Source organism: Grus americana, chromosome 1 (genome assembly GCF_028858705.1).
Source record: "Grus americana isolate bGruAme1 chromosome 1, bGruAme1.mat, whole genome shotgun sequence".
Classification (NCBI taxonomy): Eukaryota; Metazoa; Chordata; class Aves; order Gruiformes; family Gruidae; genus Grus; species Grus americana.
In genome coordinates this window covers 211941468-211966072 of record NC_072852.1, presented here as the reverse complement: position 1 = coordinate 211966072, position 24605 = coordinate 211941468, and the positions used below count along the sequence as shown (strand labels likewise).

Sequence of the window (24605 nt, the reverse complement as noted above, 5' to 3'; positions counted from 1 at the left end):
CAAATTCTCCGTCTGTTAGGAAAATGCAATCTGCAATAAAAATAAAATGTAATGGTCCTTAATGCCATTCTTTCAGTTTAAAGTTCCACTTCCAATGCTAAGGGATATATGGCCTATTAAAACAGCAATGGGAACCCAGTGTTGTTTTGTTAAAATCGCCTGATTTCCAAGAGCCATACACATAAAATGGCCGCACGTTGTGCATACATCCTTGCTGACAGAAAGCAGTACAAATCTTAGAATTTTAGAAAAGAGATAGTGAATACATCATAATTTTTAGAGGAAATTCCTGGGGAGAAAGGAAGAGGAATATAGTCCGATTCAAACAAAAATTGCTGCATCATTTTCAATTTACAATCTCAAATCAAAATCATATTAAAACATACCTACTTATTTTAGGTGTAATCTGCATGCTCAGATTAAGACTTTCAGTGCCAAGTGAGTAACTTCATAGGTACAGTGCCTAAAGCACAGAGAGTTAGTTTACACATGTCAGTTCAGCAGCAAAATTCAGATTGACAGTTTATGCACCAATAATTGGTGCCTATTGCTCCTTGAATTCCTATGATGACATTGTTTTTCAAACAGTTTTATAATTTTGCATAAGACTGCATCAAGTTAAAAATGTATATAAAAGAAAATTAAGGTGCATTAATAGCCATAAGGAGGTAAGAGCAAGTATTAGCATTTGAATCTTAACTTTTGAAATTACTGAATTTTGTGTCTTTGGACGAGACCAAACCTCAGATGAAGATACTTAAATTTAGACATCTACATGCTTGCTGGGTGTCTGGTTGCCATTAAAGTCAATGGAGGCTAGAGAAGCATTCAAGTGGCCAACTATGTGTTGTGTAGAGCAAACTGAATTGCTCAGCATGCTTTATTACCTATATTGATTGAGTATCCATTGACTTTAAGCCTAAACACTTACCACTTAAACTGAATCACACATTTCATCTGTGTTTGCCTTTATAATAGATGTTTGTTTTTTCCCCTACCATTGTGCTTGCTTCATCACCAAGAAAAATAAAATAAAATTGTAGACCATAAAAGCAGTATCAGTTCTACTTCATTCTCCTGCAGAAGTGTTTTAGTACCTTGTGGTTCACAACAGCAGGATGAAGCGTCGCTGGTAGCCTGAGAGTAGAAGCAAGACCAAAAGGAGACTGCTTGCTCTGGAGCAAGATTGCTGCTCCCAAGCAACACATCCCACAGGTTGCCTTAAGGAAATAAAACAATTTCCTGAAGGTTAGTTGCTCAACAGCAACAGGAAAAAAGGGTAGCAAAAGAACAGGCTGCACTGTCAAGATACAAATGCTTCCATTTTCCCTCCCATCTAGCCTGAATCAGATGAACGAGGTTAACCAAATTCTATGACTTTCCCCATGATCTAGCACATAGATGTATTTGTATATGGGGAAAGATGGTATCTTTTTTCCCCTGCTTCTTTCTGAGAATCAAATAACTATGGATTGGGAAAGGGCTACCAGAGATATTCTGTGGGGTTTTCTGTCACTTGTTCATGAAATTATATATGGTTAGTTTGCAATGCTGATGTTTCAGCATCTCCCTTCAGTAGTGTCTCTGGTCTTTTATACAACGTTCTCCCTTGTAGCAGGAAGGTGATCTCTTATATCAACCAGATTTTTGTGTCTGCATTGTCCTGATGTCATTTTTTGTGAGATGTTTGCTTTCCTTTGTGAACAGTTTAAACACTTCTTTCTGTTAGTTCCTCCCACATGACTCCTACCCACCTTCTTACTCACCTCTGTAGCAAAAATAAAGTATGCTTTTGAAAAAATATAATGTTCTCTAATTTCTACTCCAAATGTGAGCGTATAGAACAGGATAGAGTGCAAGGATTCTATGCTTATTTATTTATAGCAAATATTTATGCTTAATATTTGCTACAGTTAGAATTGACCTTCAGATTGACTTCCCTTCCTTTGGTGCAGAGAAACTTTCCACTTTCTAAGTTAAAATGCTTTTTTCTCATGGTAAAAGCAGTAGGGCAAAGAGTGCATTTTGTTACCTAGTTACAAAACTAAAAAAAATGGCAAATACCAATAGGTTTTCCTTCTCTCTTTTTTTTTTTTTTTTTTTTTTTTTCCAAATTGCAGCTGGCTGGGAAAATATTTGAGTGGTCTCTATAGGACCTGGACTCTTTTCTCCAGGGAGCAAGTTTGTCGCTCTTGTGTGATAACGTTAGGATTAGAACAGATACTCCCTTTGCCTTAGAAGACTTATTTGCAGAGGTACTGACCGTATCCCTAGGATGTTGACTTCCTGCGGTGGTGTGAATGATATATCATTCTGTCCCTGGCATAGGAGCGTCTATCAAATTCTGTGGCCTTCAGCTGCACTTGTCCGAGGGGTAGTGGTTTTAATCTGAAAGAAGGTAGATTTAGATTAGGTATTGGGAATGAATTCTTGGCTATGAGGGTGGTAAGACACTGGAACAGGTTGCCCAGAGAAGCTGTGGAGGCCCCATCCCTGGAAGTGTTCAAGGCCAGGTTGGATGGGGCTTTGGGCAACCTGGTCTAGTGGAGGGTGTCCCTGCCCATGGCAGGGGGGTTGGAACTAGATGGGCTTTGAGGTCCCTTCCAACCCAAACCTTTCTATGATTCTATGATTCTAGTAACCCCTATGAATTTTTCAATAATAAATTGTTAAGTGTAATTTCCTTCCTGAAAGAACAGCCACAGGGTTGGAGAAGAAGCAATAGATGTCATTTTACCACAAACTTGCTCCCTCTATAAGCTGCCTGCCAATGTCTTCATACAATGGCAGATCACAAGGCCCCAAAAAACTTGAGAAAAACAGAGAAAAGGAAAGATGCCGTCATGGCAGAATCTAATGAGAAGATCTGGGGCAAACAGTGGGTTAATGCAAGCTCAGACATTGCCGATACATTGGGAAGTTCTGGGATTTGAGGAGGAGTTATAAATGGCAGTAAGTCTCAAAGTCCTCAACCTGTTTATATGAGATCATCTGGGTGTACAGTCTTCCACTTTTGTATATAAGCTCAGTTTCACCTTTTACAATACATGTAGATGTATGTCCAGTACTTGCTGTCATCATGATGAACATTTCACATGCCAGAACTGAATTATCCATACAATTTCCCTGTACAAGAGGAGATTTTTAGAGGTACAGAAAACAACTGGATACACAATGAACAGAAGCTGAGTGCAAATGCAAATTTATACATTTAAAAATCCTGTCTTATATATATTGAAAGAAATGGCTTATTAAAAAAAAAAAAGTCCTTTTTTTTTTCCCATGAAACCTTGGAGTTTAACACCTATGTCAGGAAAGCCCTAGCATCCTTCTTGACCATAAAAATTCACTTTAATGAAGCATGAACTGTGTCACTGTAAACATTATCATCTGGAAATACTTACCGTTGGAGAAGAGAGTTGGTAGCAAACTGTTTTTCAGTGTTATTGATAAATATACATGATCTGATGGCTAGAAGTTGAAGTTAGACATATTCAGCCTCGAAACACGACGCGCTTGTTTTGTAGTCAGGGTAACTGGGTTATATTGCCATAGAAGCTCGTAGACTTGTCAGTGTGGGACTTCAAAATAAAATAGATGACTTTTTGTAAAATATAAGCTTAATGGAGCTTCTAAGGAAAAATTTACCACCTGCGTATGCTGGAATACTACGTACATTGGTGACTATAGAGCTTCCTTTTGTCTTTTATTAATCTAGGAATCTGTCTTCCAGCTGGATTTCTCTCTCTCTCTCTCTCGCCCTCCTGCCCCCATCTTTCTGTGATCTATAACATACATTGCAATTGCCTTGATGCAGTAACTGTTTCCTAAATTAACTCTGACATTTCCAAGCACATGATCAGAACTTAGTAAATTATACTAACAATTCTCATGCATAAGGTATGTCTCTTTTTGCCAAGCAGTGTTAGCTATCAGACCTGTCAGTCATGTGTCATGCAAAGCTAGTGAATCGGCCTAGACTAGAGGCTGTGTATTTTTGCTGTGATGAAATCATCAGTTGCCTCTAAAACATTCACTCTACAATTGTCTCAATGAGTAGAAATGATCTGATGCCAAATTGCTTGCTCTTCAGCTCCTAATAGTTTAAGGAGGAGTTCACATTGAGTTCAAACATTCTGACTTAGCAAATTTTGTTTTAAGACTGTCAAACAGAATTGTTGTATCTGATACATTGAAGATTTGGATGGAGCTTTACACCCCTCAGTGTAGCCTTACTGTCAGCATCACAATGAAGGAAAACTAAAACCACAAATTTGAAAGCCAGACTGCTACCGCTGGACAAAATGGCTACGTGCCTGAGCTTTATTGCTTCAGAGATTTGCTCCAGGCTGAACTTTTGCCTTGTACTTAGACAGACTAGGCTGCAGGCATCATTCTGGTCTACTGCCCAGTAAGTTTTGGGTTCCTGAGTGATTCAAAAAATTATCATGTGACATGAGCTGCAAAATAATAGAAATCAGCCATCCATTAAATGAGATATTTGAGGGAAATCTGCAATAATTTGTTGGAGTATATTTTGGAGATCCTCTTGAAAAAAACAAGACATATATGCCCTTTATATATAACAAGCAAGCCACCAGGACAATAACAAAAGCAAAACCACTTACAGAATACAAAAGCTATTTCCTTTCTATTTGTTTTAAAAAACATGCTTTATTTGAGACTATGGAGCATCTTCTATTCAAAAGGTCTGTGTCACATAACCCTAATCTCCAGAGCCACGAATAAACTATGAATGTTGTGATTCAGTTAGTGCTAATATAAAAACGTGAGCTCTGAACACTTCATCTAGAGCTGAACATTCCAGCTGGACCAGCTGCCGTTGGTACGTTGCCTCGTGGTCACTGGATTGAATTCAGTGTAGATTTGCCGTGAAACGAGGCAATGGCCATCTCGCCTCTCACAGGCCACTTTGCCATGTTCTGCGGATGTGGAAATATGGAATAATCTATCAAGTAGAGATCAAGGCAAGGATTTCAGTTCTGGAATGTGCCAGTAACTCAGTGCTTGGGGTCAGACAAGTGACCAATGCCCTTCTGTCTCTAAGCAGCCTCTAAAATTGTTTTACCTTTTTATTTCGGTTCCTGAGTACCTATTGCATATTGGCTTCAGCTGTAATTAAGTTCTTATCATCTTTGAGTTATAAGGCACTTGTTAAAATGGAAACCTTTACTTCATTTCAGAAGCAGGAGAATTGCATTCATTATTTCTGTTTATATCATCCTTTGAAATTCAAATGTGAAACAAGAACCCTGCAGCATTATGAGCAAAACTGATCAATGATAGTGTAGCTATATCCGTATACTGGAAGGAAAAAATTCTTTTAGGACTGTGTGGAAACCAAGGTATACGAAATAACTGCTACTAATAGGGAAATGCCTAAATGACCCAGGATGAGATCAAGAGACAGAGAAATCCAAGTGCTGCAAATAGGATTAGGAAGAGGATTAATTCAGAAAGGCAGGAAAGTGAATGGAAGTAACAATCGTGTAAAGTAGAAGCTGTAGGAGGGAGGAGGGACAGTTTGATATTTTATCAATTTGGAGTAGGAAGATAGTAGGAACTGCAAAGGAGAGGTGAATGTGTGAAGGCACACTTTGGTTGAAAAGATGACACGGTAGTGAGTGAGATCTGTGCGATTAGGTGGTGGCAGAAATGTAAGGGTGTTTGAGTGACCATGCTGGACGAGGGAAGGTATAAAAGCAGCAACGAGGTTTGAATTCAAGAGCTAATTATGAGCTCTCCATTTTAACATAAATGAATATTCTTATTAAATATTGTGTTTGATGGATGAGTGGTTTGTGTATAAAATTAATGAAAAGCAATATGTTTATTTATTTAGAAATTAATTAAAAAATATTGCCCTGTGTTATTAGCTAGGACAGTAGCAGTATATGATATTTTTCCTTGGTAATACCAGTTGTCTTAATATGAAAAGACTACATGTCTAGGCTTTACCATTTAGCAATGAGACAAGATGCTATGAGACCACTTCATAGTTACTGGATCACATCCAGTCCAGGTTGGTAACAGAACTAGCTGGTAGCTATTTAGTGATCTGAATGAAATGTTTCATGTCTATTCAGGCTCCAGTGAGCCTATGTGTCTTTTTCAAAAGCTATCATTTATTTCAAACCCAGTTTAAACAAGTTTTGAGGAATTCTGATGGAACTGAGGGGAAATGGCTCTTAAGCTGTCACTGCAGTGAACTCTTCAGTGAAATTATTTCAGTCTCGAAGTTTGCCAATTTAGCATCATTCACAAAAGCTACAATCACAGGGGAAGCAGATCTTCTATCAGAAGAATTTCTGTATAATTTGGATCAAAAAATAAGTCTTTGACTATGGTTCTAGGTTTAACAGGTACCATTTGGAATGATTCATGTGGTCTGGTGAGTCATAAAGCTTGTTGCTTCCTACTGTAAAAACCCAGTGTGTGCAAGACACCTCTTCAATAACATAATATTAATCTTCTTCCTTCTTCAAATATGTAATTCTTTGATACCTCTTTCAGTTGGTTTAGCTGCCTCTTTAAACTTCCTGGCAGAAAAAGTCCTACTAAATGATACAGCTCGTACCCCCACAGTGGTTCTTGTTTTCCAGAGAGAGGAGTTTGCCTCTGCAATGCCCAGCTCATCAGAGCATAAAGACCAGCTTACCAGAGGCAAAAGTCGTAACTCTAAGGTAGCAAGACAAGGAAAATTGAAAAGGTCATTGAAATTGCTGACCCATAAAAAGAGAGGAGGAGGATGCTGGGCATGAAGAACATGAGACGTGACACGATATTATGTTTTCAGTGGAGTTCAGGATGAGACAACCACTGTGCCTATATATGCCGAACTAAGTAGTTTTAACTGATCAGAAGAAAGTGTAGGCACAGAAAAGATGAGGAGAAGTGAGAAAAGTGAGAGAGGAGCAATAAAGTGAGCCTGAAAAAAACCTAAGCTCCATGAAGAGCCTTTTCCTCTGTGCATTTCTCCTTTCCTTCTATTTCTAAACGCTTTCTTCACTAGCAAGGCAAGACCTCTCCTAGATGGACACTTTCCCCCCAGGGTGCCATTTCCCACGGCCGTGCGCCCGCCGGGCTTCCCAGCGCTGTTGTGGTGCTGAGCGTGCTCTGCCCCCGCCGCTCCTCCTGCAGTGCTCTGCAGAGCTTCAGCCTCGAGCGGGGTGTCTGGGCTTCGCTCTGCGAAAGACGGCCTGTCCAAGCTGGAAAACATCGCTGCTCAAGGGCTGTGCTTTGGTGACACACATGAGCTGCTTGGAATTCTTGTGCTCTTCACCGGATTGTATCAGAATGACACGGTTGCGTGGGCCATCGGGTAGAATGATTATGTCACTTGTTTGTGAGGAAAGTTTTCCCCAGATATGTTCAGGCCCAGAGTTCAGGCCTTATGTTTCCTCCCCAGAGAAGGGATGTGTTTTTCCTTTCCTTTCTCTTCCAATTCAACAAGACATTCCAAGTGTTCATTTAATCACTGTACAAACACAAAATATGGTGGCTTCAGTAAATAAATGTTTAAATAAAACAGTTTATTCTGCGAGCCTCTTTTGAAGGAGCTACATATGAATCATGCTCAAGCATTCTAACAGAAGACAACCAGACTGTAGTAAGTCTTTAAATGGCACTGTTCAGAACTGAACCAATTTGTGCTAATATGGACTATTCAAGTATTTTAAAGGGAATATAACTCTTCCGATTTTAGAAGAATTTCATCTCTCAAAACCACAAATCTTGTCTTTCATTTGGATTATGATTCAGTATTTAATGAAGTTGATCATGCTTTACTTTGAGTCAACGAATGCAAAGGCAATTACTATAAGAAGTACTGTGAACTATAGTTGCATCTTTTTCTCCATCCCAGGTTAGTCTTGTAGTTTTAAACTATAACCTTCCACTGCGGCACTTCTCTTTGTTTGTAAGCTTTCTAACTGCTTTTTGCCACAGCGCGCAGAAGAGACAGACTTCTGTATAAGCTGGAGGCTCTTCTTATTTCCATTACGTCAAATTCATTTTGGAGTTAGGCATCAGAAATTGTGCAGTCAAGTTCATTCTGGGCCAGGACATCAGGATTGTGCAGTCAAGCTCAGACCAGCAGTGCCACTTTGCTTATTGTATAACGCTTCTTAAAGGAAGCCAGCCCATTTAATATGAAACAAAAAACCCAAATCACTTTTGATATGTGTTAAACTTTCCTGCACACATTTGCAACTTTTTCCAGTATTTTTGTTCCTTTTATTCATTATTCTTAACATAAACAACATGAAATTAATGGAAAGCAGTAACTGAAATCAGATTTAACAATTTGCAGTGTAATCTTGTCAGGGACAAATATCACCACACACAATTGTTATAATTAAGACATCATTTTGGAGGAAGAGGCAAGACAGAGCATTATTTGGTTTAGCCCTTCAGAAACTGTTGTTCATTTTGGCCTGAGGGTAAGAACTTGATTAAAACACGTAAATTAACGGTGTCTTTCATCAAGATTTAATGTTGTTACATGAATATGCTGTTTTTCAACTAGAAGGTTTGGGACTTGATTATGTTTGCTTTTAAATATTGGGAAATAATACCAAGAAATCAAGTTAGCATCTACTCTTCTTGTTCTTTAGAAAGTCAGACTAGGTTATAAGTCCTTCCTAAATTTAATGCCTGTCAGGCATTGGTGAGCCAAATAGCATGCAAACAGACTTCTACCTACCTATTTGGCAATGAATGTTTGATTTTATTCTGAAGCTGTGCATGTTCAAGAGGAAGATCACTATTTTGGCAGTGTAGTCAGGTTGTTTACCTGTTCAACATCACTTAATCTGTTTTGTCTAGATTGTTTATCATCTCAAAAAAAAATTGCAGAAGATGATAGAATTGATGTGTTATTTTCTCTCTGATATTTCTTTTCCTTGCTCTTTTGATTTTAGCCACTCAGACCTGTAAGTCCTCCTCAGGTGTCCATCCCAGTCTATATCCTAGCAGAAAAGTGACCTTAATTTCAGAGAAATTCATTCACTATAATGGGTTGTGTTTGTACCGTAGGCAATCCTTTCTTCCAGAATGAGCATGCAAAGGGCAGAAAGTAGTCAATTCCCATTTCGGTGGCTTCTTGTTGTTCTGTGGAAAAGTGAGAAAATGTTTGTGTAACGTAACTTTGGTGGAATTCTTGTCTTATATTCTTGAGGTGTTATCAGGATCTTAGTTATTTGATGACATATAGACAGAACTATTGTTTTTCAGAGGAGAAGAGGAATAAGCATGTGGTTTCTTTATTCTTTATTCTTTCATACATCTTCTATCTACAGAGAGATTAATATCATTTATTAATGATTTTTAAAGCTTCATGTTCTGTTAACACAACTCTTACAGAACACCACAATGTTTTCCTATATTGCTTAAAAGAGGCTTGTGTTCTCTTGAAGTCTACAGTCTTCAAGCTTAAGTCTAAACAAAATTACTATTTTTGTTTCTGTACCTTCTAATACTGACCAGGTGACATCATCCATATCCATCTCCGCAACTCAGGAGCTCAGGAATTCAGGAATGTTCCTTTAAGCTTTTCTGCAGTTCCTCCTATTGCTTCTTTCTCAGCGCTCTCTCAAGGACTCCAGTCATGAAAGGGAAAAACACATCGACAAAAGCCAAGCTCTCTCTTATAGGAAAGATGACTTGGCTTCAAAATTGTCTTCTTCAGAGACACTGAATCAAGGCTGAGGTTTCCTTTATGACATGATACAGGCACTGTGCTGCCTAAACTTAAGGATTCTGCTCAGGCCTCCACAGTACCAAAGCTGTGAGTTATTGAGTAATTGTAGTGCTGCTACCTCTGTGACCACAGCAATGCAGCATCAAGTGTCATAACAGCATCACTGAGTAAAAGTGGGGCACAACGCCTCTTTCTTCCCCAGCAGTAGCCTAAATTGTGCTCTCTTCAGGAAGTTTGCATTCTCCACAGAGGTTGCAAACTAAGTCCTAACTGACGCCATATTCCTCTTTAGGTATTTTCATTGTTGTGCATTCAAATATATGAGATTTTACGGCACTGAAAACTCTGATTCTTTCCTTTGTTGTTTTAGAATGCACTATTCCTAGACTGAATTTCAATGAGTTTCTTCCAGGGGTCTCTGTTAATCTTGGCATCCACCAAACTTGTGGTTTATGTACACAACTTTGATGAAAGTATTTGAACCTTTGGTTCATTTCTTTTAAAAGCTTCCACCAGCCATTTTTACAGCCATTGCTTTCAAACAGGAAGGCGGGACAACTGAGAACTCTTGTGTTAGACAAATTATGAAGTTTATTAACTTACATTTGCCCTGTGCTCAGAATTTCTTTTCGGGAGCATTAAAACATTACTTGTGAATAAAGATATTCACTTCCATTTACACAATCTAGATAGAAATTGTAAAAACAGCATGAGTTTTGCACACTTCAGCTGAGAGAAATGTTGTAGAAGTTATCAGAGTGTATCTGCCAGCATATAATGCTTTGAATGTAAGCACCAAAGACACTAATACATGGCAATACCAGAACACTGAATTATTGTCACAGCTTACTTTCAGATTGTCTGTATGATTGTAACAACATGGGGATCCATACATACCTATTCTCATAAAGCATCATGTTCTGGCACAGACATTTGCTTTGAATGTTTCTTTAGGTATGGTAGTCTTCCAGCCTACACTTCTACTACAAGGTCTCTATCTTGTAGAAGCTACTTTAGTGCTCCTTAAAATATTTTGCCCCTGTATATACTCGACCAGTCATCCTCCCTCCTGTCTGCTGAGATTCCTCTCCTTGCAGAGTCACACAATGTGACGGTGATTCAGCCTGGAGAAGAGAAGGCTCCGGGGAGACCTTAGAGCAGCCTTCCAGTACCTGAAGGGGCCTACAGTGGAGGGTGTCCCTGCCCGCAGCAGCGGGGCTGGAACTAGATGATCTTTAAGGTCCCTTCCAACCCAAACCATTCTATGATTCTATGATTCTATGATACAGGAAAGCTGGAGAGAGACTGATTATCAGGGAGTATAGTGATAGGACAAGGGGTAATGGGTTTAAATTAAAAGAGGGTCAATTTAAATTAGATGTTAGGAAGAAATTCTTCCCTGTGAGGGTGGTGAGGCACTGGAACAGGTTGCCCAGAGAAGCTGTGGCTGCCCCATCCCTGGAAGTGTTCAAGGCCAGGTTGGATGGGGCTTTGGGCAACCTGGTCTAGTGGAGGGTGTCCCTGCCCATGGCAGGGGGGTTGGAGCTAGATGGGCTTTGAGGTCCCTTCCAACCCAAACCATTCTATGACTCTATGATTCTATGATACTCTGCTGCCTCTTAGGCCCTTCATATGCTGCCCCAACGGGTCTAAGATACATGCATAGATCAAGGAAGCATTACCAGCATGGTAATGGTATTCATACTCTCCACTGCAGAGTGCACATATGGACAAATTAGCTAAAACCCCCCCCCAAAACCCACAGTTATTTTTCTGTAAGGTAGCTCAGAATTAATTTCCTCTTTCACGTCATTATTGTGATTATATAATAGATCTTGTGTGCATGGGGATATGAGTAAGGTTAGATTGGAATAGGTTATATTCTTCTGGTATGTTAGTTCCACATTTACTTGTTTGCTTCCTTAATTTCATGATAACCCTGTGTGTAATTATATTTGTTTAACATGGAAAGATTGCAATAAATCATGCTTCTCAAAAATTCTAGATCTTCTATAGTTTTGGATGATATTAAAATTATATAGACAGTTGTAATCCACACTAATTTTTTTTTAGAAATGGGAAGAGTTGATTTTTGTGAATAAGATGGGGAGAAACATTAAACGATCATCAAACTGAGTAGCTTAAGATTTTGAGGGAAGAAAGGATGAGTTGTTTAGGAAAAAATGTGTTTCTTCCTTCCCTGTTATAAAGGAAAAAAACCCAAAAACTTAATTGAGGAAAGATGTTTTTTTAGACCCATTGAACTGGGAAAACTTTGATTCTTATGGAATCAAATTTCAGAAATCTGAAACAGTCAACACTTCTACAGCATAATGTGGTCTTCTGGATAAGAAACTGTGGGATCTCCTGGGTTTTATATTATTGCTATCACAAATTAGTTTTTCTAAGAATAATAGTCTAAATGCTGTTCACATACTATTAAAGACTAGATTTTGTCATACAAATAAGGAAGAAATTTGTTACAATGAGGGTAGTGAAACACTGGAACAGGTTGCCCAGAGAGGTGGTAGATGCCCCATCCCTGGAAACATTCAAGGTCAGGTTGCATGGAGCTTTGGACAACCTGGTCTAGTTGAAGATGTCCCTGCTCACTGCAGGGGGGTTGAACTAGATGACCTTTAAAAGTCCCTTCCAACCCAAACCATGATTCCTTGATAAATGATAATTAAACATGTTCCCAAAATATCATATTCTCTAAGATTTGGTGAAAGACAGCAAGTTAAGATGGGCCAGTTTCTAAAAGTGTAATTGATCAAAATAAATGTATTCATAACACATTCAATAGCTGTTATTTTTGATGTTCTATGGAATCAAATTTATTTTTGTAAGTCTTAAAAAGTTGTTAAAATTTAAATAAAATATAATCCATATTGTCAATATGTGCTTAGCTATCTTCTGATAGTACCTCATAAAAATAAACCAAAAAAGTTGTTATTTCTGAGAATTTGGGCTTGTGTATTGGCCTGTTTGTGAAAACTATGGCATTGCTGTCCCTCCTCCTCCCACCTTTTATTTCCTTTATTTTTTCTTTTCTTTTCTTGAGCAATCAAAAATGGATTTCTGTCCTGCTGAGGTTCTTTACCTGTCAAACGTTTCCTTTTCTCCACTGAAACATTAGGAAGTGGAAACCTTTAGAAGAGGAATGATAGATAAATAAATGAAGAAACAAATAAATAAATAAATAAATAAATAAATAAATGAAAGAAATCTCACATACTTCAGTACAGCCAGACAGTAACACTCCCACTGAAAAGCAAGATTCAAAATAGTGAAACGATAAATAATTCTGTATAAAAATTATGTCTCTTCCTTGGGATGCTGCTGACAAAACATGTAATACCACAAATATAATTCCAAAGAGTTCTAAAACTACCCACAAATTTTAGGGGTGAATTCCCTACTTTGTTCTGCTCTGTTCCACTTCCACTGCTGATACAACAACAACTACAAAAAAATGATCATTGAGTCAGAAGAACCCCATGGGAAGATCTATCAGTGTCAAACAGGTGGCAAAGCTGCACCTGGTAGTGACTCTGTTGCTGTCATGTGCAAGATACAGGGATGTTTCTAGACAGCGGGAGGAGGAGGTGCATGAAAAGAAAATGGTAGATGGGATTTCTCCTCTGGAAGTTCTTCAACCAGCAGTTTTTGTTAGAGATGGTCTATATATCTCTAGGTTCCCCTGATGCTACAGATTGGGCTTGCAGAGTCTGGCTGCAGAGCAGTTTCCTTGCTTGCAGTATTCTACAGTGACCTTCAAGCACCGCAGAAAATTTATCTTTTGAACCTTATATGGTAAATGAAATTGATTGATGAAGAGATGACAAAACACGCAAACTCAGTAGAGCAGGAAACCCCAAAAAGCAGTGGTCAGAGAATATGCATAGATAAGTGTACATAAATTATGGGCTGCAGATCCTCGTGGCCAGTCATAGGTAACATCCTCTCAGCCTTTTTGGTTTTGTACTTTAATTTTTGCATCAGGGCAACCTGACCTTTACATCCATCAGGTATTTAAAAAACCAAACACCTCTGTCTTTGTGTCCAATGTTAAATGACTCAGATCTGTTGTTGTTTGCGTTCCTTCTGTAGGTGAACGGTATTGATCTTCGAGGTGCTACCCACGAGCAAGCTGCAGCTGCGCTAAAAGGAGCAGGGCAGACGGTAACAATCATAGCACAATACCAGCCGGAGGGTAAGCAAAATAATAAACTTAAAGACATATGGTAAAAGATAAGTGCTTTAAACACTCATTTAACAGGATGAGGCTGCTGTAGATAGTGCTTTTCCCAGCTATCATCAGAAGTCATCTGGAATGAAAATTCAAGTGGCAGTTCTATCCCAAGGAAGTGGCTGTATTTTTATCACAGACTTTGCTTTTCAAAGTATTTTATGCAACTATCTAAGAACTAACTTTAAATGTGCATATAATAAGTCAGTAATCAACATTTAGCTAATCATTTTATTTTCATTATTGCTTGTTCTATGTTCTTTTCTATTCTGCTTCCGGAGACAGTGCAAAAGAGAAGTTAAGAATGAAGAGAAATGCCAGGAAGATCTGAAGTTGCTTCAGACAGTCAGAATTAAACAAAGACAAGCGGTCCCTGCCAAAAGCATAGATCCTCCCCTTAGTACTTCTGGATGATGGTGTCCTTGTAGCTCCAGGGCAATTAGCCCCAGATGACAAGTACTTACTAGAGAAAAGGACAGCTTTCTAAATAAAAGCATTGACAGGAAATTCAGCAAAATATAAGACATTTAAAGTGGGATGTATCTCATCTAGCTTTTGGTGTCTAACATTTAGCTTTCTAGTGATTTTATGAGTCCAGAGTTAAGTGGCAGAACTCCCTGAGTTACGACCCAAACGACTATCTGAGGCTCTCAAAGAATTCATGAAAGGAGTGTTACTTTCTGATAGGAACCAAAGATGGTTTTCCATCTTTCCAGTGAATTTAGCAACGACAGGTGTCTGTGAAGACGTGCTGGCACCCTTTTATCACTCTTCAGTAAACAGTTCTAGCTCAATTCACAAGTCCTGCTATGACCTGTCAAAGCAAGTTGTTGATTCTGCCCGATCGTGCCCAGCCTAGGACACCTGTAGGTCTCGGGTGAAACAGTACGGCTCTAATAACAGTTTTTTTCAGAGACACTGGGGAGATGAATTAGTACTGCCAGAGTTTATCCAGCATGATACCTTGTTTTGTTTCTCTGGATCCCGATGATAGCACACAAAGAGAAAAACAGCTGGTATTTTAGTCAAACTTACAATTGTGCTTGAGCTCTGGTATCATGCATCCATTTATTGGTTTATCTGCACTTGAGTCACCAAGTGGAATAAATTAGGCCGTACTAAGAAGCGGGCAGATGAGAGCAAGTGAAATTGCAAGTGTCTGTCTTTAGTTAAATAAATAGAACGTATTAATATAAAAATGCATAAGCAATAATCAGAGTCATTTCAAAGAAAAAGTATTGAAAAGCAATTCCATTACCGATAGCTTTCCGCACAGATTCTGAATAAAGCCCTGTTCCCATTAGTTCCAGCAGTCTTGTTTGCTGTCTGGTGATTTTATACTGCAATTATCACCATGGTGTCTGAGTGCTTGTAGCAATCACTGGCATTTCAGAGTTGTTCTATGCCATTGTTAATACACAGAAAAATGCATCACCTAACAGATTTTTTCCTAATATATTTGAACTTTTAGTTGACGCACATTTCCCCTTGATTTTACTAGCTCTGTAAGACATCAGATTCAGTTTGGGTGAACACGCAATTCAAACGATGCTGATAAAATCCATCGAGTATTATGCTGCATATTTATTCTGTTGTTCTAAGAACGCCGCTCCATTCACCAAAAACCCTGCTGAGGGCAGACTAGTCCCGACTGTGTGACTTGCTGTCAGTGAAGCACAGCCGGTTTTCTGGTTCACCCAAATCGTTCAAGACACACCGAAGAGAGGAGCTAGTGAAGAACAAGGACCAAAAATTTTCCTTATTAGAGGAAATGATTGAATTTTTAAGGTAGTGAGAGCATTCAGTAGTTATCCGTAATGTGTTTTCTTAGTGCTGAAGTATTTCATTTTAAACCAAGATGCTGTTTAATGCAAACTGTATAAATATAGATGTGAAATGAAGTAATTCTTTCTTTGAAAAATCCCTATCAGCAAAGAGAAATGAAACAAGTTTTAACCAGTTGTTTAAATAACCTTCCCAGAAAATTAAGGGCTTACACGTCACAGAGAAAAGCAAGCACACTCTATATCAGCATAAATGTTTATTTTATTCTAAAGATCCTGCACAACTCTTTTTGTCCTTTCTCTGTAATTTATACCTGATCTCTTATTTACGATATCTCGAAGCATATATTGAAACATAGTCATAAAATACAGTCTTAAAACTGTACAGCTGTGCTTTCCTCAGGGCCTCCTCACTTTAAAATGCTTCCAAAACTAGTCAAGTACGTAAGTAAAGCAGACTTGTAGCTTCATATTTCTGTTTTATACTGGAAGCTCTGAGTTGTTACTACAACTTCAGGATTTTTGGGGAGATCCAAGAATAACCACTGCAAATGTTAACCAATACCTATTTTTTAATCTTTTCCAGCTTATTAAGCCTTTAGATGTTGTTGCAAACAAAAACATTCAATGAAACCTTTAGTTATTGATCTTTCGGGCATTGAGCGATGATGATATAAGTACCAGTAAATACTATAAGCCAGCTGATATTGGCAATTAAAATTGTTAGCAGAAAAAGCTTGTTCCAATAATTTAGGTTTTATGCAGTAAAGAAAAGCTGACAGCGCACTTATCTTGGCAATGTCTCCAAAAACAAATCATATATGTGGCTGTGGGAAGAAAATGAGGTGACTACTATAGGAACAGCTTTCAAAGTTTAAATTTCCCTTTTCTTGTTTCAAACAGTCAAAAGTTCATCTAAGCCTCGTATGAACTCCCCTCACATTTATCTGTAGAGACTGGACAGCAAATCTCATGAGAATGGCAACTCCTGCCAAAAAAAATCTAGTGTTTGCCATCAACTTGAATAGCTTTTCCTCTTGATATTACGGCACTTTGTTTTCTCGTCCTGTCTGGAATAAAAAAAAAATGCAGAGACTAGCTCAGATAAAATAGAAGAGTATCACAACATTTTTTGAATGCTGTCAGACTTGTGGTTGGTGATGGTGCTTATCTGAACCATGCTGCCTGTCCCTCACATGAAAGTGGTCTTGGAAATAGGAGAAAATCCCGTAAAAGAGCACAGATATGGTGAAAAAGGGAGGATGGAAAATACAAGCAGTGATTTCATGAGAAGGAGCTGAATGGAAATACAAGGGATAGTATGAAGAATGGAGAACTCCTCAGCTCTTCTGCTCTTCAGTCCCTGTTTTCCTCATGTACACTCATCATCTTTATTTCCCTCATCTCTCTGAGAAATAGAAGAGAAAAAAAGAGGTATGAATGTCCAAACAGAAATGTAAATTCTGCGAACAGAAATATGGGAAGATTATTAGGAGCAAGAGGAAAACGAGTCAGAGAGATTAAAAAATCAGAGCTTAGCAGTGAGAGTATATGTTTATAGCTGTAGGAACAGTGGCCATAACTCTGGGCTTTTTGAGTCATCCCTTTTATTTTAAAAACGGAAAATAACCTGTGTACTGTATGTTATGAACACATGTATTGTGTAAATGGAGGTCAAGTAATAATTAAGCATCATGATCTCTAATAATCGTTGTGGATGTAGTTCATATGGAGGTTTATGCATGTATTCAAAGTATGCTAGCTGCTTGCAGGCTTCAAAAAGACAACTTCTTGTATTCATGGGCTGCTCACATATTCTGCACATGGTTGAAATTAAATTAAAGAGAATTTAAGGACCAAAACCTACATAGAACAAAACTGGAAGAGGAACCAATCACTTATATTTAGCTTTGCTCTACAAATGTTAATATTCTTAGAATCATAGAATCATATAGGTAGGAAAAGACCTTTAAGATCATCAAGTCCAACCATAAACCTAACACTGCCAAGTCCACCACTAAGCCATGTCCCTAAGCACCACGTCTACAAGTCTTTTAAATACCTCCAGGGATGGTGACTCAACCACTGCCCTGGGCAGCCTGTTCCAATGCTTGACAACTTTTAACTCTCCTCCCAGCTTAGCAACTCTCAAAATTCTTTCAAAACATTGTACAAATATGGATCTAGTGAGTAGGTCCTTCTCTTCTGCAAAATGAAAACCTGAACCTGGAAAATAATCTTAGGATGGAACAGTGTGTCCTTATTAAACAATTAATTAGAAATTAAAATGGGAATACATACCACAGAGGGAAACACTTTTTACACTTCCAGGTTTTTATATAGGACATATTTTGATTTTAATGGCAACAGTTGGAGATTATAGCCCAGTATGGAAGGAGTTAAGAAAAAAACCCCATTTTGTCAGTGAAACTGAAATGCATTTTGAAAGGAAGCTGAACTTTGGTTGAAATAGTGATAATTTGTGCTGAAAGACACAGCTTGGCAATGAGGGTAGACAGAATACTGGACTCCTAATGAAGCTACTAAAAAGCTTTATTGCACATTTTAGTCTCCAATGCTCACGTTACTTCCCCCTGCAGCAGTGTGAAAGGGTAGAACTTAGCCCTAAGATTTTTGCAAAACGTTCAGTGTCCGTGGTCTGCGAGCTGCGTTGTGCTGCATTGCAGTGTCTCTGCAGCTATTCCCTCCCAACAGTCCTGGAAAACTGTTAAACCACCCCAAAGTTTCACGTGCTTTAAATCTTTCAAGCGAGTCAATGAACTTGCTTTCTTAACTGCTTGAGTACAAGGAAAACATTCATTGATTACAGTTTGATTAGACCAGCGGACTATGAAGAGGTCAAAAAGTTGTTACAGCGAGAGAATTTCTGCATTATCACCTTTTGAATCTGCTGTTAGCTGCCTGCTCGGTGACTCTGTACTCTGCGCCTGCTGAGCGGTGAGTAGCTGAGTTTAGTTAAAGAAAGAGTACCAGATGGAGAGGTACGGCGATAGGCAGTCTCGTTCTTTGCAGACCTTACCTAAGGAAATTATCGGAGAGCTGCACCTACAGTTAGAAGCATCTCATGGCAGCAATGGTACTAAATTCACTTTTTAGTTCTTTTGTTCCTGGATCTGGGAGGCTCACGTGGTGCATTGTAACAGACCGAACTTTCATAAGTGGCATCAGCTTTTACGAAAGCATACTCTTTGTCTTACGCATTCGTCTGACCTACTAATCCATGAAATCTGCTCTCTTTAAAATAGCAGAGTAAAAATCCAGGGATGGCTTTTACAGGTCTCTCCCTGAACAGTCATGGATACTTTTTAGCTCTTTCCCCCATTTCATTCCCTGTTCCTGCCTCAAAATACAACCACTTGTCTCCTGTTTTGGTACAACAGTCACATATATTCCTGATTCAGATGTTTAACCTTTCCAGATCCTGCGGGAATAAAGTAGATACAAATTATATGGGAAGAATAAATAATTGTATTTATTCATCTTTGTCTAGGTCTCTTCTATACTTTGAAATGTGAATATTCATGTTAAAGCCCCCTTTTCCCAGCTGTTGAAAATCAATGCAGCTTAATCACTTGGATAAAGTTGCATTACAGCAGTTGGCTTTCATCTGGAAGCCACTGTATCCGATTGCCAAAGAATGCAAGATATATTAAGGTTGTATTTCATGCATGTGTATTAAAGAATATAACATAATCTTGGAAAGGCCAAGCTGGATCTGACCAAAGGCCCATTTGCTGAGGATCCTGTTTCCAACAGTGGCCAACAGCTTAGGGAGAGAAGAACAAACAGGAGAAGCACACCGTGATCCTTGCGCTGCATACTGTCCTACTGACCAGAGCGGGTGGAAAATGTCACCACTGTAAAGATTCATATAACCAAAAAAAAGTTGAGAGGTATTGTCCTGCCGAAGCTCAGAGAGTGAGTTTCATTGGGAAGTTCGGTGCATTTTTTTAAGTTAGGAAAATTTAGAAGGAAGGAGTAATAGAAATGAGAAAGCTTGACATTATGGTAGTATTTTTTTCCCTTGTATTGCAGCCTTTTTTTTTATTTAACAGCACCAGACAAGATGCCCTGTTCCAAAACCAGAGAAGGTTATTATTTCAGATCCTAATATATTGATAATAGTTGATAATGCACCGTGTAGGAGACAAGGCCTGCAGTCTCAGTCAGATAGCAATATCAAAGGCTGCTTTTTTTTTTCTTTTCTCATTTTTTACTCTTCTTTTTACAGTGGCATCTCCAACTCTACTGTTTCCTTATTTACTGATACAGTCTTTTTACTAAGTTACAGAACAGTAAACTCTTTTCTCTAGCTGATTAACTGTCAGGGCTATGCCTGCCTTGCTTGTGCACAAAGTGCCCACTGAAGAGAGATTAGCCAGATTGCAGACCATGCTGTCAAAACTAGTTCTCCTTCTAATAATTTTAACACATTTTCCTTCAAGGGAAGTGAAAAAGTTCATTAAAAACCAAATTGCTTCTTTGTTGAGGAGATTTCTGCGTAAATTAAGATGTTTAACAGTACTATGTGGCTGCAATACACAACTTCATGTAATGTACCAAATCGTACCGAATGGTATTTGTGTCCTCAAAACTAAAACTCTGGCACTTAAACTAATCTTTCAGTGCTCCAGGTGATGTCAGCAGTTAATGTACGTGGTTAGATGTTGAGATTGGTATTGGCTGGGTTTTTTTCTTTTGGTCTAGTAAATACGCCTTTGGTACCCTGAGTTCAAATGCAGCAGTTGCCAAGATAGTACCCACTTGTCTGGCCGTGTGAGATACTTACCTTTGGTGTGGCTTTTGTGCCTCTAGTTGCTGCATCCTATTTAGAGTGTACTGCTTTTACTTTTACATTGTTGGAGCAAACTCTTCAGCTTTAGAATTTCATTGCAAGCTTTACACTATCTTTACCGCAAGTAGAAAAACCCCAAACCTACCACAAACTGTGTTTAAAATGAAAAGGACAGTTTAAAAATCTCCTGATCCACTTTCAAGTTCGATTCTCTTATCGCAGCATTTCCTTTCTGTTTGCCCGAGCTGTCCTCACCACGGCTTCCGCTCTACTGCAGATGAACTCCAGTCCCCAAGTGACTCTGCCTGGGTACATGGGCATCGCCCCAGCACAGACAGGTATTTCTGAGCCTCTTCAGATGCCACAGCTGAAGAAGCAACAGGGATTACAAATGTTCTTTTAAAGACAAGTCTTTGTAGCCTTCTCCTAAGACAGAAAAGGTTATATTTTAATTCCTCTGTTAAATTTAAAGATCACATTCCCAGTAGAGTTCCACAGTGTAACTTGCCCAAAATTGAATAATTTATAAAAAGCAGAATTCTATTTTTTTTTTTTTCCCTTTGTCTAAAATATCTAGCACCCACTACGCATGAAACAAGTTATGGCTTTGATATATTTTCTTAATGTTTTCCCGCAGATTCATTTGTATTTAATGTAGTCATCCCAGTCTGCTGGACTGTATTTGCTGTTTCCTTAGAGTCCTGAGCTTTCTCAATTCCCATTTTCATAAATGTTTCAGTTTAAGTACGTTTTTTGTAATTCAGTCATATTTAGCTCTTGTTTGTATCAACAGGCTTTAAATTTCCTTAAATAGTATATTCTTCCATAAAGTTGTCAATGTCAACTCTAGGAATTTGTGCAGAGAAAACGTGATTTCCTTTTAAAACCTGTCTTTTCTTGTTTTCATTTTAAATGTGATAACGTGAAGCTACGTGGGGTTGTTTCCTTTAATACTTTCTTTCTTCAAGCTTCAGTCACAGTGCAGTCCTGTTTAGTTTTCTGTTGTTTCTATACAGCGTTCTCTGCTGAGTTATATTAATGCACGCACAGAAAAAATTGCATCTGTTAAATCCTCATGCTGGAGATTATTAATTCCTTTTCTTCGGCAATTTATTAAGTAAAGTTTAGTATTTTCCTCCTTTTACTGTTTTGTTACGGTAATCATTAATAACTCTCATTAGGAATGCGGAGAGTTTATTTTCTGTTTGCAATAGCTCTTATTTTTGCAGCTGCTAATTTAACTGTTAAGTATGGGCTACAAATTCTTCATAGAATTATGGAATCATTGAAAGGTTTGGGTTGGAACGGACCTCAAAGATCTAGTTCCAACCCCCCTGCCATGGGCAGGGACGCCCTCCACTAGACCAGGGTGCCCAAAGCCCCATCCAGCCTGGCCTTGAACACTTCCAGGGATGGGGCATCCACAACCTCTCTGGGCAACCTGTTCCAGTGCCTCACCACCCTCACAGGGAAGAATTTCTTCCAAATATCTAATCTAAATCGACCCTCCTTCAGCTTAAACCCATTCCCCCTTGTCCTGTCACTACACTCCCTGATAATCAGTCCCTCTCCAGCTTTCCTGTAGGCCCCCTTCTTCCCAGTTTTCCTCCTTGTTTTAGAGTTCACTAAACTGAAATCCATTTCACCCATGGGTTTGCCCTCACATGACAGCTTTTTCAGAAAACAAGACTTTCTAGCAATGGGAAAGAAATGTACGGCTTTTTGTACTGGCCTTTTCCTAGTTTCTCAGCAGTAACAGGAATGAGTTTTGTAACTGCAGTGATACTACAGGAATAGTTTCTCGGTTTAATTAATACCCTGCTTTTATATCTCTGGCAATAGAGGAGCATTCACAGCCACGGGTTTGAGTCTGGCCGTAGTGGCAGGAGCAGGGAGCTGCAGTTGGGGTGTGCTGCTGAGTTAGCAGAGGGGAGCCTGGGGGAACGCGCTTTAGAACCAGATCGAGGGAAAATCTTGACATTATTTCTGAACCCGTTTCAGTGTTTCTTTCTTCTCTCGCTCTCTTTCTTTTTTCAATTCCTAATTGTGCTTTTCATCTGAAAAATGCTTCCACACTAAAGATGGTTTGTGTTTACTTTCTTTTTTCCTTTTTAACCAATAAATTTTACCAACACTTTTTGCTATTTTAATTCTTTCCTAGTGACATAATTTCATTCACCATATGACTTCAGAAGCTTATATTTCCTTCCAGCTATTCACTTTAAAACATGTTCTCTTTTCTTTCCTACTGATATTTGCACTTTGCAAAGATACGGTTTGCTTCTTTCTTGTGTTGCTTTTTAGTTACCTTCAATGTCACTTTTTTTCGTTCATTATGAACACTTAGTGGAAGTATCTCCTATTTCATATCCTAGTCTTCATGATAACTTACACAGCTTCAAGTTTAGAGGCCGTTATGGCAACTTCTTGAAACTGGTCCTGGGTGATTGGGTTATTAAAAATACTAAAGACTTCACAAAAATATTTTTTATCTGAACAATTTAACAAGTTTTATTTTAATAGAGTTCAGAAGCTCACTAGAAACCTGGTTTTCTCTGCCTTCGGGTGAATTGCTTCAAGTAGAGACATGACTGAAAATACAAAACACTCCATAAAGTGGATGAAATTTCACAATAGAGTCAATATTACTGATGCTCATGCTCTTAAACTAATACTCAAATAGAGGTTCTGTACAATCCCTGTGTGTCCAGCTTATGTCCCCAGGGAATATGAATTCTAAATAGTTAAGCTTTCTCTGCAGTAATTTCTGTTTAAGTGTTGAGCAAGCAAAATGTTTTGGTTTGAAATTAAAAGTGTGTTCTCCTGGGGTTTCCTATAGAACTGCTCTTGAATCTTTTAAAAAGAAAAAAAAAAAGGAAGAAAAAAAAGTATGGCTTTCAAATCTACCCTGTAAGCTCAGGGTCCCAATGTTTAGTTAGAAATAGGCAACTTGAAGAGAGAATTTCCAGTGCCATTTTCTCTGCTTGTAAGACATCAGAAAGGGCAAAAGAACAACCATAGGAGAGAATCGAGATCCACGATATAAAAGGATGAAGATTCCCCAAAGGCTGTGGGGATGACAGCCAGCTTCTGGAGATCTCTCATGCTGAGGGAAGACAGCAAGTCTGACGTGCAGTGGGTGCTGTTGCGGCAGCATCGCTAAGTATCACAGAAGGCGACAGATATTGTGGATTTTCTTGGCCCAGTGGTGCGGCTGCTGTCATCGCAAAATTCACTGAGGTGAATGCAAGTGTTAGGGACAGTCTTTCATAATTCTTATTTTAAAAGTTTATGGTTCTTGACACATACAGGGATTTTCTTTTAATTATATTACAGAGCTAGACAAATACAAACTAAAGGCTAATTTATTTTTTTTAATTAAATGGGGCTGTTGACTAAACTGGTTGCCCAAGGGCTCTCAGTGAAGAAATACAAGCCTTTCTGAGCTCGTTCAGCCTTTTTGGATGAGATGAGTCTCTTCTCACTGGTTATAGAGGGAACTTCTGTGACTAACTTAGGCTGGATGGACAAAGCCAAGGCCAGATGAATTAACCTCTTCTGGTGTCCCTGGGAAGAAGCTACTAGTGAAGTTCTATGCAGACAGACGAAATTGCTTTCCCAGCTCACCAGGTAACTGCTAATGAAGCCAGAAATAAATTCTTTGAGCCCAATGCCTTTGTTTTAGTCACTAGACAACACTTTCTCTCCGGAATTATTCTTGAGGCAAGTTAGTACAATCATCATTTTGATGGAGGGATTAAAAAATGGGGAAAGTTACAGACAACTTAAAGTTGCGATTCCAATAGAAAAACAACAAACTTAAGAGTTTCAAGGCAAGATAGGAGATTTAAAGGTCATTATTTACTTGTAACTTGAATTTTAGGTAAATTGATTAGTTGGTTTGAATTTATTACCTACGGGTAAGAACGATGGCAGAGTGTGAGAAATAAAAAACACAGCATGCACTATTTAAATAGAGAGGAACAAAGAGGTAAAGGGAAAATCTACTCTCAGCTGTTCTTGAGCACTGCA

General features: G+C 38.6%; 1 protein-coding gene across 26 annotated transcripts in view; it reads left to right on the top strand.

Annotated features, from left to right (window-relative positions):
* The window catches only part of DLG2 (discs large MAGUK scaffold protein 2), a 1065252-nt gene that overhangs the window by 829004 nt on the left and 211643 nt on the right, over positions 1-24605 (top strand). For all 26 annotated transcript variants that reach the window (XM_054813806.1, XM_054813780.1, XM_054813784.1 and 23 more), the window contains one exon: positions 13835-13937. In XM_054813806.1, coding sequence (XP_054669781.1) covers positions 13835-13937 — 103 coding nt within the window. The remainder of the gene's footprint in view (positions 1-13834; positions 13938-24605) is intronic.